At 46.0% G+C, this 14,681-nt stretch overlaps 1 protein-coding gene across 2 annotated transcripts in view; it reads right to left on the bottom strand.

The window, feature by feature from the left end:
* The window catches only part of myripa (myosin VIIA and Rab interacting protein a), a 34,657-nt gene that overhangs the window by 19,518 nt on the left and 458 nt on the right, over positions 1–14,681 (bottom strand). For both annotated transcript variants that reach the window (XM_076296060.1, XM_076296059.1), the window contains exons 2-4: positions 14,167–14,365; positions 13,360–13,485; positions 4,394–4,615 (exon numbers count right to left, since the gene is read on the bottom strand). In XM_076296060.1, the coding sequence (XP_076152175.1) occupies positions 4,394–4,615; positions 13,360–13,485; positions 14,167–14,168 (350 nt within the window). In that variant the 5' untranslated portion in view covers positions 14,169–14,365. The remainder of the gene's footprint in view (positions 1–4,393; positions 4,616–13,359; positions 13,486–14,166; positions 14,366–14,681) is intronic.

Below are 14,681 nucleotides of genomic sequence, written 5' to 3'. Positions count from 1 at the left end.
GTCGAGGCATAATTCATTCAGTGACACCCAGACTGGGCTCCTGTGAGCAGCAGAGGGAGTTGTGGGATGCTGGGCGGCGCGGTAAGTGGCACATCTGGAGAGGCAGCAGTGCTCTGATGGACAGATGGCAGTGAGTCAGTGTGACGGTGCTGCTCTCCAATCCGCGGCCGGCATCTCTAAAGCAAGACTGGCATTAGCAGTGAACGCGTTGGTGTCTCTCTGCTGAGCAATTCCAGTCTGCTGTTCAGTTCAGGAAACAAATGGGGAGAAAAAAGCAGATCCGTGTAAATCTGCTGTGCCTCTCTGTGTTGGTCATCGGCTACCTCACCGCACAAAATTGAAGATGTCGCTACAACACAGCTGACTAACCACGGGAAATATAAGAGCCTTCAGTGCACAAACCGAATTAGACCACAACAAAAAGTGCCATAAAGGAACCCAGAGAGAACTGTGCCTTGGCAATAGCACATTAAACATGTTTCTGCTTTTATTTTGAAACAAATTTGCATTTCCTAATGAGGCTATTACAATTTCAAACACAGGAAAGGGATGACACACGTCTCAAAAACAAAAGCTCCCGTGGGGAGAAGCCAGGCTCAAACACGGCAACTCCATCTTCTGCCATGGTTAAAGTTATTAGCGCTGAGATGTGTGATGAAAGCATGGAGGAGGTGTCCCTCCTAAAGACGCATTGATTTGCAACTGTGCTTGCCCTGTCCCTGGAGAGGCGCTGGTGTGGAAGAGAGAGGGTTGAGAGAGAGTGCCAGAGGAGGGGTTCTGAAGAACACGTATAGCTGTACGCTTTCTGGATAATCTTTACAGGGAGGGGGAAAATACACGCATCAAGTGAAAATGGATCTATTTCCAGCATAAAATGGCACTTGAGAATTGATTAAAAACTGAACATGAAAATCAGACTCCAACTATAGCTGGCACTTCTGTATTCTTCTACCCCCCCCCCCCACCTTCCTAACCCTCTCTCTCCCTCCCCCTCTCCCTCTCCCTCTCTTTCTCTCTCTCCAAATTCTAAATCCTGTATTCCGCTCAGTTCCTTAGCTGCCTATCAGAGCTCATCAGAAGCGCTGGCTTTCCCCGCCCTGCTTCGCTGGCTGTGGCAGAGCGGATCCCCGGGAGTCAGCCAGGGCTCCACTCCGGCTCAGCGCGCAGTGCGGAGAAATCAGCTTTTGCGCCTGCAGGAGTTGTGGGGAGTAGCCAGCCAGCCAGTGCACTGACTGCCCGAGATCTGCCTCCACACACCAGCAGCACACTGATCACCTTCATGTTAACTCGCTCTGGTACAGAAATACCATTTCCGCACTCATGTTTGCACTGATACAGAGCACATGCTTTTTTTTATTTGCATGTGTGTGTGTGTGTGTGTGTGTGTGTGTATGTTTTCCCTCTCTACTAAGATTGCCCATCGAAATGTAATCTCATTCACAAACATTCTCTCCATCTCAAACAAGAGGGGTGGTAAATACATAATTAATTCAGATTGGTTTGATGGTTAAATGACTTATGACACATCAGAAGGTATCAGCTATAATGGGCTTCTTCTTTCATTTCTCTCTATAATACTGCGGATGTTAAAGCGCACTAAGAGACTAAGGGCATTTCTGCACAACATACTAGGCTGCGACACAAAGGTAAGTACAAGCCTTGTATTCAATATTTTATGAGCAAATTAATAAAGAATGTGTTTGTTTTCCTGCATTAAATATGCATATAAGCTAACTGCCTTTTTGTGCTCTGTTGTAAAATACAGGTAGTCCTTAGAGAAGGTGGTTGCTAAGGGGTAAGGAAGGACACATCAACCTATAGCGGTTTCATCTCCCCACTGTCATTCATCGACAATTCCCCCGTAATCAGCTATGGAGAATAAGAGGCAGCTCTGCATTCAGAGGGAGATTTATGCAGGCGGCGTCTAAATGCCTCTTCGGGGCTTTTCAGCATAGAAAGAGCAGTGCCATTTAAAATCGCGTTGCACCCTTTCCGGCCAGGTTGTTGGTAAAGGCCAACTCATAGGGGCATGAAGGCTGGACCATGGCACATGCTAGCTGGAATTGGTCTCCCAGAGCAGAGACGTGGACAGAGGCAGCTGTACCTGAGCTGTGCTACAGCATGAGGTTTTCCACAGCTGTGGCTTCAACAAAATCTATAAAATGCATTCCTATATATGACAAGAAGCCATATTTCAGAATTGTCTTAGACGAGAGAGCATAATGGTACAGTATAACTACAGATGAATATGAAGTTTCAAATCAAATGAATTCCGTGCTCAAATAGAGCTTCAGGACAAAGGAGAAAAGCAATACATTTCCATCACTGTGTGCACTAATTGTTTCATTTGATCTAGAAATGTTCTGAAGTCTCATACACAGAGACATATAGATACACACACACACACACACACACACACACACAGAGAGAGACACACGCGCTGCATGAGAAATGGTTATCAGTCCAGTAATTGCGAACTGCTGCACATCAAAACTGAGATGAATAAGCTATTTCATCAAAAAAAGTCCTGCCTCAGCCCTTCTGTCTTGTGCATGGCCATATCTGAGTTGTAAGCGTATCTGTTTCCAGCGCGGGTCCGGGCGAGTCCAAAACGAGCCTTAAATCAGCTTCTCATTATTCAGCAGGAGCTGTCAGAGCTGGGCAGCTCACCTCAGCAAACACAAGCTCATGCACACTAATGCAGCCCAGCCCAGATGACCACAAGAATGAAATACAAAACACCAGAGAGATCCACATAAATCCACAGATGTGAGTCGTCATTCACACACACACACGCACGCACACAAGTACACACACACACACACACACACACACACACACACACACACACACACACTGATATGATCAAACACACACACACACACGCATAAATGTATATATGCCATATATCCATGTACAGTAAACACTAAGCAATGCAGACAACATCACACATACACACATGACACACACACTTTTACGCAACCCAGGCAGATGACCACAGGAACAAAATTCAATACAAAAGAGACTAAAAAGCAAAGATGCCTACAGTCACTGTTCAGACACATTCAGTATAACACACATTGCCCACCCACATACACAAGAGAAACCACACAAACACACTCTTTCTTTCTCTCCATCTCTCTCTCTCTCATACACACCCGTGCACAAAAACAGACAGGGACACACTCTCTACCTCTCTCTTTCACACACACACACACACACACACACAAACAAACAAACACACACACACGCACACACACACACACACACAAACAAACACACACACACACACACACAAACAAACATAGCTCTTACCTCCTCCGAGTCTATTTTGCTCCATCCTTCGGGCTGCCTCTTCAAAGCATCTATCTAAGGACGCAGCCCTGTCTTGAGTGCAGCCTGTAGGCTTGACCTGCTCTGTGTGACGTGCAGCCGCACAGTAGCCGTGGCAGCAGCAGCAGCCTCAGCAGCAGCCTCATTAGCCTTTAGCGAGAGAGAGCCCCGATGACAGCTCGCGCCTGGACTCTCTCCCTGTCTGAGTCCTCGCACTCTCTGCTCATCTAATCTGCTCATTCAGAACAACATGACTGGCAGCTGTACTGTAGCATTAGCACTGCCCATCGCCGGCAGCAGAGGCGATCAGTCACACTCTCTCTATCTCTCTCTCTCTCTCTTTCTCACTCTCTCTTTCTCTCTGTCTCTCTGTCTCTCTCTAGCCTCTCAGAAGACTGCTGCACACATGTACACACATGGGGACAAATGGAAGTCCACATATATACACACTTCCGCTGTTTATACACACACACACACACACACACACACACACACACACACACACACACACACACACATACACACACACACACAGGAAGAATAAAAAGATTGGAATACACACGCACATCCACAAACACGGAGGGGAGCGGGGAGTGTGTGTGGAGTGGACACACTCCTCAATCATGTTATGGTTATGGTTATGGTTTTATGGTTATGTTAGGAATACATACGTCAACAAACTGACACACTCATACAAACACACACACACACACACAGACAAAGAGAGAGAGACAGACACATTACACACCCACTGTCTCTACCTTGCACACACATATACAAATGTACTCACACAATTTGCATGCACACGCACTCGCAACTCTATGCATGCACGCATCCGTGCAAACACACATTCACCTCGGCAGACACGTGTATTGCACGCACAATACTCTCCATACCTGCACACACATGCTCTCCCCCTCTCTCTCTCTCTCTCAAACACTCCCTCTCCTAATCTCTCTCTCTCACTCAATCTCAATCACTCTCACTCTCACACACACACGCACACACGCACGCACGCACACACACACACACACAGAAGCGCGGCTTCGTCGGCACTAACCTGCTCTTCTGGCAGGCGGAGCAGAGCCAGGCTTTGTCCCTCCGGCTGTAGGTGCAGCAGCACTTGCACACGTTGTACTGGCAGTCCAGGCAGGGCCGCTTGGGGTTGAGCAGGAAGGTGAAGGACGCACAGCAGCGGATGCAGCAGCGCTCGTTAAACCTGTGCTGCCGAGACAGCAGCGTGCACCGGCTGCCCTCCGCGTCCAGCTCCTGCTTCATCTCACTGACACAGCCCAGGGAGGAGGGGAGGGGGAGGGGGAGAAGAGAGGAGAGGAGAGAAAGGGGGAGGAGAGAGAGATAGGGGGCGAGAAAGAGAGGGAGGCAGGGAGGGAGGGAGGGAGGGAGGGAAAGAAAGAGGTCGGGATGTAGAAAGGAGAAGAGAGAGAGACAGAGGGAAAAAATGAAAGGGAGAGAGAGAGAGAGAGAGAGAGGGAGAGAGAGAGAGGGAGAGAGAGAGAGAGAGAGAGAGAGAGAGAGAGAGAGAGAGAGAGAGAGAGAGAGAGAGAGAGAGAGAGAGAGAGAGAGAGAGAGAGAGAGAGAGAGAGAGAGAAAGCACAAAAGGTGACAAGGTAGTGAGTGATGACGTCATAAACGGCATGTTTAAACCCCCCCCTCATGTTCTGCTGTAATTGGGAGCTCCTCTGAGCAGGGAACCATCTAATGTATTCTGACAGCATGCATTTGAACAGCTGTGCGTTGCATTAAAGTAGCGACCCAATGACCAGGGCTACACCAGGATACTATTAAAATTCCATCTCTCAGGAGACACGCAAAAAAATAAAAATCATCTCTAAACATATCTGGAGATTCTTTTAATGGTGAGTTGCTATGGCCAATGGCAGAGCCCCGCAGACACTGAGATGCCTGTGCTGCTTCATTGGTGCACCAACGCCGAGGGACACACCACTCACCCATGTTCTGAGTCAGGTTAACTAGAGCAGTGTTTCTCAAAGTGTGGTCCGCAAGCTAGCCCAAGTGGTCCGTGAGCAGACGTGGTAAAATATAATATAGATGAGCAATATTGAATTAACTTGTATGTAAATCCAAACATTTCTGCAACACTGCCTATGTAAGCCATGCCAGTTTAAATATATTCATATTAAACATATGAATTCTCTGACACAATAAGCAAGGTGCAAATACAATCAAAGTGGTTCAGTGAGTAGGAGGCCTATTGTGTAATTTACTATTGAAGTAGGTCTACTTTATTTTTTTTAGCTAGGTGGTCTGTGAGGCTTTTTTTTTTATTGATTAAGTGGTCCTTGGTCTGAAAAAGTTTGAGAAACACTGAACTAGAGGAGCCACACCACTCACCCATGTTCTGAGTCAGATTAACTAGGGGAACCGCACCACTCACCCATGTTCTGAGTCAGATTAACTAGGGGAACCGCACCACTCACCCATGTTCTGAGTCAGATTAACTAGGGGAACCACACCATTCACCCATGTTCTGAGTCAGGTTAACTGGGGGAACCGCACCACTCACCCATGTTCTGAGTCAGGTTAACTAGGGGAAACGCAGCAGAGAGCCTAGTGCACCAGTAAAGAGCATGAGGGTGGACAAACACAATCTTCTATAAGCACAACACAACACAACAAACCCACCTGCCACTGTTCATTAATTACTTAATTGCCGGCAAGATCGAATTACATAATTAGTGTTTTAATGGCTGACCAATTGTACGGGAATTATATGACAGTGAGAGAAAGAGAGAGGGAGAGAGAGAGAGAGGGCAGGAGTGAAAGAATATATGATTATTCCGTTCCAATGAAAGGTTCAGCAGAGGTCTGTGGATACAGTAAATAATGCATTGCATGCTCTCCTCTGCAGTCACTTAGACACTGCTAGAGCTATGTTTACTCTGCATGCTATAACAGCGCTCTCATTAAGGTAAAACAGGGAAGGGAGAGAGGGAGAGAGAGAGGGAGAGAGAGAGAGAGAGAGAGAGAGAGAGAGAGAGAGAGAGACCTGGGTAAGGTGTGCTTGCATCACTGAAGTCCTTAATGGTGATTACAGTGAGCATTGACTGATTGGGTTCGCTGAGCACTGCAGGATGTAGAAGGGCATAGGCTAATCTCACCAGATTACAGGGAAAGATAGGGGAAATACACATGAGTGAATGCAGATTACACAAACACCCAAGACACAACACCATGAATAGCTCATACTCAACCCTGGATAATATGACAATGTACCAATACGAATAATACACATGCAATTACTTGTGCTCTATGTAATGTTCCTAATCAATATACAGGATCTGTGTAATGTATGTGAGGTCGATGTCTGTTTCACAAACTTGCACGCACACACACACAAACACACACACACACACACACACACACACACACACACACACACACACACACACACACACACACACACACACACACACACGTGTCTGCCCTGCACCTATTGATATCCTCCTCAGCTCAATATTTCTGCATAGGAGAGATCAGCTCAAGTCGTGGGCATGATTGTAGGCCAGCGCAGGGCGCCTGTGCCAGGTCGTGTGTGTGTCTGCTGGGCAGGCCGCAGTGAAACACATGCCACACCGCAGGAGCCTGTGCAGGTGAGGGGAGCAGAGCAGGCAAATAAGCAGAGCTAAAGGCCTGGTTCAAGGGCCCTGGGCAGGAAACAGACCAACGCAAAATATCTCTGTTCAAAGTTACGACACCCACCAACTAAATATGAGACAAATACAGCTATGAAATGCTACACTATTCCCTAAAATTTCCCTTAGGATGAATAAAGTATCTATCTATCTATCTATCTATCTATCTATCTATCTATCTATACACTATTGGATGATATACGGTACATTCTAATATAGTGGGAATATCAAACCAAATTGTTTAACGTGTAACTGCAAATTTAATGCTGTATGCTATAATGCATTTATTATCAAATATACACTTTATTGGTATGTAAAACTCTATATTTCGGCAAATTAAGGCATACCAATTCATGCAACAAACTATTCCAAAATGCTATACCATCATAAATGCAAGATTTGCTTTGATTGGTAGTAGAGTGAAAATGAAATCCCTGCGGTTTTGTCGATGTGGGTCTCTGTCTTATTTTGTCCACCAATGTTCTTCCCATAGCAACTCCCGATGCACTGTGAGCCTGTCACCGTGATTAATGCTCATGTGCCAACCCTAATGTTATACTGCTATATTTCAAAGACTTTTGCAACACTGCAGCAGCATTACAATTCATATTCCCCTGCCGCCAAGCACGTTTGGTGCAACTGTGGGCCCAGAGTTGGGGTGGAGAAGTATTAAAACTGCCGAGCCTGTCACTTGTGGCCATTTCAAAGAGAGGGAAGGAATAATGAGGTTGCGAACAAACCAACAAGCCGGTGCAAGAGAGGAGCCGCACTGTAAAGTGCCTCTGCACACAGGGATTTTAATCTCCCACTGCTGCCCGTACCATTCGGCTATTAAAATCTGGTTTCAAACAGTGCACAAATAGCCCATAGAGAAGGTCACAATAGCGAGTAATCTTAATCTCACAATGAGGCCTCTGTCCCCTCCCCTCCCCTTCCCTACCCTCATCCACTACTATTGCAAATGGTTTTTTCCCCACTTTTTACTATCAACCAAATGATTTGGTGAAACTGAACTGAACCGGTGCGGGTGACTGAATACAGTGTTACATTGGAATAGAAACGACTCAGGAGATGTCACTGCCTGTGTCGACCTTTATAGCAGGCACCAGTTCGTTCGTCCACTGAGAGCAGGATGTGAATTGAGTTACAAGGAGTGTGCGTCTGGCTGGTGAGCAGGCTGTGTAATTGCGCGGACAGTGGCCCATGAGAGAGCGCTCTGGGTCTAATTTTACGGCTAATAACATTTACACATCATTCGGCACGAACAGCAGCGGGCATATTCTCTCGACTTTGACTTTGAGGATACGCGCTGACCCACTGAGACACGGCCCCCTCCGACCCCGTAAAAGGTTGAATGACTCACAACATCGATAGTAGGCACAAAGGGCTGTTAGAGGAACTGTAGAGCGAGATTGTGGACACATCTGAATTCAGACTTCATCGGCCAAGAAAAGTGACAGATACTGTATAACAATGAACTTGGGAAATTCACCAAGGCACGCGCCCTCCAGAAATTGAACCTGTGGGTGTGGGCTTTGCTTGCGTGGCACACTGCTTCCGTTGAGCTGTTGTAGCATCACCAAACCAACACATCGCGGCGGACACAAGAGTGCACTGTGCTGATCCGTCTTGGCACTGTCTGCACTGCCTGTTAAATTGGCTCGAGTGGCAAAGCCAATTACACACGGATGTCATGCTTGTGCAAACTCCAAACCAAAAGTCCGTTTCGGACTAAGTTTGGGCGATTCATCATTACTGCTGTACATCATGTGTGTGACCCCTTGAGTGCCATTGGATGGGAACTCCAACAGACAGTGTAACTGCTTCACAGCTTGGCACAGCTCATGCAAACAGTAGAGCAATTATAAAACTCGCCATCTGCCTGACTATTTGAGTCAATTATATTTGAAACATGCAAGCATGTCTGGATTACACAGGAAAGTCCAGAGGCTTTAATCCTCATGGGTCTTTTTTAATCAAACAGAGTAGAGAAGCCTTTGTCCGTGCATGGATACCCAGCAAAACAATCGAGGTGTATAGGCTAGTGTTTACAGGCCTGAGGATGAGATGTTGGGGACTGAAAAAAAACAATTGTTCTTTTCGCTTGAAGGGTCACATTTATTATTGGAGAGCTCAAGAGACTGTCTAGCCACTCCCACTTTTATGGCAGCCTAAAGTTGTCACTGCTTCTTCTGACTCTTAACTCTCACTTTCTCCAAACACACACACCCACACACACACACACACACACACACACACACACACACACACACTGAGGCTTTTCACACATACACCTATCTCTGTCACATAGTGAGTGCAGTCAGTGCATCAGTGCATCCTGAAAACTGCAGTCAGAGTTGATGGATTTATGACGACACAAGCAGAGAATGGAGCCTCACGTGTCTGTCTGGCTTGTTTGGATGTGAACACTCCAGCAAGAGCCAAGTGTTCACACACACACACACACACACACAAAGTGACTTGTTTCGATGTGAACACTACAACAAGAGCCAAGTCTATTCACAGACACACACACACACACACACACACACACACACACACACACACACACACACACACACACACACACAGTGGCCTGATTGAGGTCGCAACCACACATGTGCCCATGCCTATGCAACATCTGGCCTTTCCTCTCACTACAAACCATCAGCCAGCTGAAGATTGAAAAAAATGTGTGAGGAAACATGTGGATGATTCTACAAACCTGTGGGTTTGGGGATTAGCATTGATTTATGTCCAACTTTGGCCAATAAAAAAGAACAAAATCAAATTGAGCCTGAAATGTGCAGCACATTTCTGCATTGTGTTTGTGTAATAGCCCCAGTAAAACTCAACACATCTGGGCATGTGTATTTACTGCTGCACAACAGAGAGATTAGCTCCAGTCCCGAAAGCATTGTGGAATGAAGTTCATTAGGAACCCGCAAGGCTGATTCCATTTGCTGTGACTGATGATAACTCGGAATGCTTTTGGGAAACTTAGTAACCCCAATCATTAAAAGGAATCAATCAATCAACCGCTCTGAAGAAAGGCATTGTTATCAATGCCTGTGCTAAAAGAGGTTTTTCAGTAGAGTCTGTGCTTGGGCAGACTACTGGCCCTCTTGCTCAGCGGCGTGTGAGAGACTAATTTCTCCCCAGCAGAGAGGCCCTGCCCAGGCTGATGATAAGAGGGGGGGGGGGGGCATTAGAATCTGTTCAGCATTGCCCTCTGTGGCTCTGTGGAGTCTGCATAATGGCTACAGTTTTGCATAAAACTCATTTAAAAACAGTGCGCATTTCACTCCAGCCAGTTTTGTTAAAAGCTTTTCAGAGTGGCGGCTGGATATCATTCTAGAAATGCTGTCCTTCGTCGTGACCCTACTCCTTTGACTGCTTTAGGTCACTATCTATGCCATCGGTGACTACTGAGCTAACTTAAGGCTTATTTGTGCACCAAGCCATAGGCATATGATGATGGACACTCTCCCTTCTGCCTCATCTAAAAACACTGCTGAGTCACGCCGAGATAGTAATCCCCACCGCTTGGTAAAAGCCAAACAAGTTCCGCCAATTTACTACGGCCATGTGTGAGCGCTCGGTTTTGTGTGTGCCCATAAGAGATGCAGCTTAGCTCGGCAGCATTCACAATGGACGACTGGACCCGTGCCTGCCACGCCACGCCACGCTCCACCATCTGTGCAAACTGGGAAACCGCTAAATGTACTTGCACACCCACACAGCCTTAGACACAGCTTGGAGCGGTCACCCCACGCATACCTACGACACAAACACAATTTCTGACCAACTCCACCCATGGTTTATTGCACATGACTTCCACTGCTGGGTCTGTCTGCCAAAACTTTTGAGTTTGTTCGAAGAGCAATATGTTTTGGCAGCACAAAACATGGACCACTACAGTAACAAATATAGAAGGCAGAGACCCTGATAATGTGCAGAGGATGGGTCATTATCGGTGACAAAGCTGTTCTTTCTAGCATAGATATCATATCAGGCGTTATAATCAGAGCTGAGAACCTCTTCAAATATATCCGTCGTCCAGTCAGAGCTCAAGGACCTTACTTGTATTTTTCCCCTTAATCAGACACATCGCTCTCATCCCTGTTTTATATTCTGTGCCACTCCGAAAGTGTCAGACAGGAAATTGAAAAGCTGGATGCATGCCGCTGACACACACTTGGGAAATCGAGGAGAGCGAGCCGGGAGAGATCCCAAACACACAGCGTCTCAGATGAGCTCCTTTAGACCTGCCAAACTGCTGCTGTCTGTAAGGGTCAAATATAACCAGCCTTCTCTCACAGTCTGGATGTGTAAGCCCATAAAGCAATATTCAACATAACTAGAAGGAAACTATATGGCTTCACAGTCAAAATGTGAGAGCATTTCAAAATGTGTTATGTTATGCTGATCAGTTCAATGGCCGTATCAGACATGCAGACATCAGTAGATACTGTGCTAAGACTGGAACAGAGTGTGTTTTGAGGCAGATAAAGCCAGTGATGAAAAGGGCTTGAGTGAACAGCAGATAAAAAAAACGTTGATGTTTGGCATCCTGAAAAATGCACTTCTGAGAAGCCACGCTCCCCTCTGAGTGTTAAAAGGGTTTTCCGTGCCAGTGCTGACAGCTTGCTTGATATCAGTGCAGCAAAGACAAAACCACTAAGTACCCAGGACTCACTTTACAATTCTGGCAGCGGCTCAGATGACCTTATACACACAGTTAACGGGAACTGAGCAGGAAGATCAACAAGCTATGGCCAGTCAGTTAGCCTTCGCTTGCCCTTTAGAGATCCCTGGGTAACATGGTCAACAGCGTCATTAAGGACTTACTTACAGTAACTTGGAATCATTTTCTGTGGAGAATTACCCATAGTGTTGTCCCAGGGATTGACCCTGGGTTATGTTTTTTTTTTTTTTTGAGGACATTTGAGTAATGTCCTCTCCAAAAGTACAGCATTGTTTGTGCACTGCTTAAGAGCTTTCTAACCAAAGCGATTTCAATTTGCCCAACTCTTGCCCACAGTCTGCTACCTACTACTGCAGAACTACAGTAAATCTATTTAACTGTTAACAAAATCAGCCCTGGGCTGTTCAGTTAACAGAGCTAACGCAACAGAGTGACTGAGACTGTGTCACTGACTGATCAAGTAATTATGAATTACTCCACTAAATAAAGTTTCCATTAAGTGTGCGCAGAAGTGTAATTATGCCCCACTGCGACACACATTTGATTTTGAGTTAAAAGCCAACGTCACAAGGTCTGAGTCTGGAAATGAAAGAGATGGCTTACTGAGACGCAAACAACAGCATTGGTCAAATGCAAGACTGACTCCTTTTTATAAAGGCTCTTGTTCCCGGCGGATTATGGATTTCGGCACCTGGGCTTCTCTGGAGGTGCTATTTACAGCTGGCCTCGGCTTGTTAACTTGTCTGCTTTCCTTTGTCTCGACTAGGTTTAACAACAAGACTAACACCCATACAAAAAATCCAAATTTCACCTAACACAAAATAAACCCATTTCATAAGAGGGGGGAGAACAATAAGATTAGCTCAGTGCTCACATACACCAGTCACTGGTCAATAAAGGAGCGGGATATTGTGCTGTATTCAGACAACTATTTATTAGGGAATCAGACCATCTGTATCACTCTTTTGCCCTCCTTACACAAGTGATCCTCAGAAATATTGTCACTACAGCAAGTTCTATTTCTGTCTGAGCCACCTAAACAAGTTTCCATTTCCTGCAATTATGTGTGCCCCTGGAGAACTACCTCGTTGCAAAACCACACCCCTAGTCTCACTGGTCAGTGTTGCATCCAGTGTTCACGGTGAATGCACAGTGATGTACACCTCTCTGCATTGTTACTTCACAGGCTGCTGACACAATATGCATTCCGTATTAACAATGGCAGTTCTTGAAGCAATTTGTTGAGAGATTATGGGAAATGACCCAATGCCTAACAGGAAAGGGAAGGTCTTCCTGTCCCTTGTTTTGGAATACATACTAAGAAAGGGGAGGCCTGGGAAATATCCCCTTTGCTGCACTCTAGAAATACTTGAAATGCCAGACACCGATGCAGTGGATGGGGAATAGAGACAGGTATGGACGATTCTGTCCTCATGACAGCATCACAGACACGATGCTGCAGCAACACTGAATGAATGAGTCATTTCCAAACATCCCAGTGATTCGATTAGGCACCACACTGAGAGCAAGAATGACAGTGATCATAGAGAAAGGCCCAAACACAGTCTCTTCTTCCCACACGCAGCATGTGACAGCGGGACACAAGTCCGTCCGGCCCCCGGCTGGCCGGAGAGGATGACTCACCTGAGGCGCGCCTCCTCCTTCTCCCTCAGCTTCATGTCCCTCTGCACCACCTGCAGCACGTGCTGAGCCTCCGCCTCCGACAGCCCCGACAAGTCCAGCTTGCGGCCCATCTCTCCAGCCTCCGACCTGGCTCGACCGAGGGGGGTCGAGTGGAGTGGGGTGGGGTGGGGTGGAGAAAAGTGGTCAGAAACACAAAGCCAGTTAGTTTAAGCTCATTCACAAAACATGGAAGGCCTTGGATGCCAAAATGATTACTGAGATCATGTGAAAAGACTAATAGGAAGGCTTTTGAGTGGTAACCATAGCGTTGTGCCCTACTCTTGTAGAAACTAAACAGGGCTAAGGAAGACACTAAGCTTATAATAAATTACACTGAATACAATATGATGCATGAGAGAACAAAGTCACTGTCTGCAATGACCCTGCTGCTGTTCATTAAGTGTGTGTGTGTGTGTTTGTGTGTGTTTGTAAAAAAAATGCACATGATGTTCAAAGCATATAATGAAGTAGACAAATGTTTTCAACAATGGAGCCAAAATGGGTCACCAAGTGTTAGTGTTGTTGGGACATGTCAGAATCCAGACTAGAAACAGATAGTAATGGCCTACATACTTTTCTGAAGTCAAATATTTGTGTTTTAGAATGCACAGTAAATAAGATAGGCTATGATTGAATCATATTTTTCAGCTTGAACCTGCAGGTGTAACAAATATGGTTTCAGCATATTAAAAGATGTAATTTCTCCCCCAAACCAATTAATTTTGTCCCCACAAAAAAACATTGTGCAAGTGCAAAAAACCCACTTACATAAGGGTGCTAATCAGAATGCAGCAAGTGGATTGCAAGCAGCAACTGTATTGTCACTTTCACGGAAAAATTGGCAGCCTGTTCAGTGAAATGCTCAGAATCTGTTGAGCCAACACCGCCAGCAGAGAGCAAATATCGTTCATCCCCGGAGCATACAGTAACTACAAATGGTATCCACTCTTGTAGCTTCTGCCACTGTCTGTAGACATGAAAAGAAAAAGAACAGCTGTCTCTGTTTTTAAAAGACGCCCCAAATGTCTCCCAAGGCAGAAAAGCTCCAACATAGCTTGCCAATGCCTCACCGTGGCAGTCAATACAAACAGCCTCAGCATCATGATTCATTCTTCTCTGCCTCTGTCTATTTCTCTCACACACACACACACAGACACGCGCGTACTGCAGTTCCTAGGTTGTCGCTGAAGGTGATGACCGAGAGAACATTACCATACATTCAACAAATCCTTATGTCGAAATATAGGCTAGCACAAAATCTTCTTCAACGCGATATGATCAAA

The sequence above is a fragment of the Alosa pseudoharengus genome, unplaced genomic scaffold (genome assembly GCF_046254945.1).
Source record: "Alosa pseudoharengus isolate Yale_2024_CS ecotype anadromous, Long Island Sound unplaced genomic scaffold, YU_APseudo_1.1 YU_APseudo_1.1_scf_2, whole genome shotgun sequence".
NCBI classification, from domain to species: Eukaryota; Metazoa; Chordata; class Actinopteri; order Clupeiformes; family Clupeidae; genus Alosa; species Alosa pseudoharengus.
The sequence above is the reverse complement of the archived record's forward strand: the minus strand, read 5'-3'. Positions and strand labels throughout refer to the sequence as shown.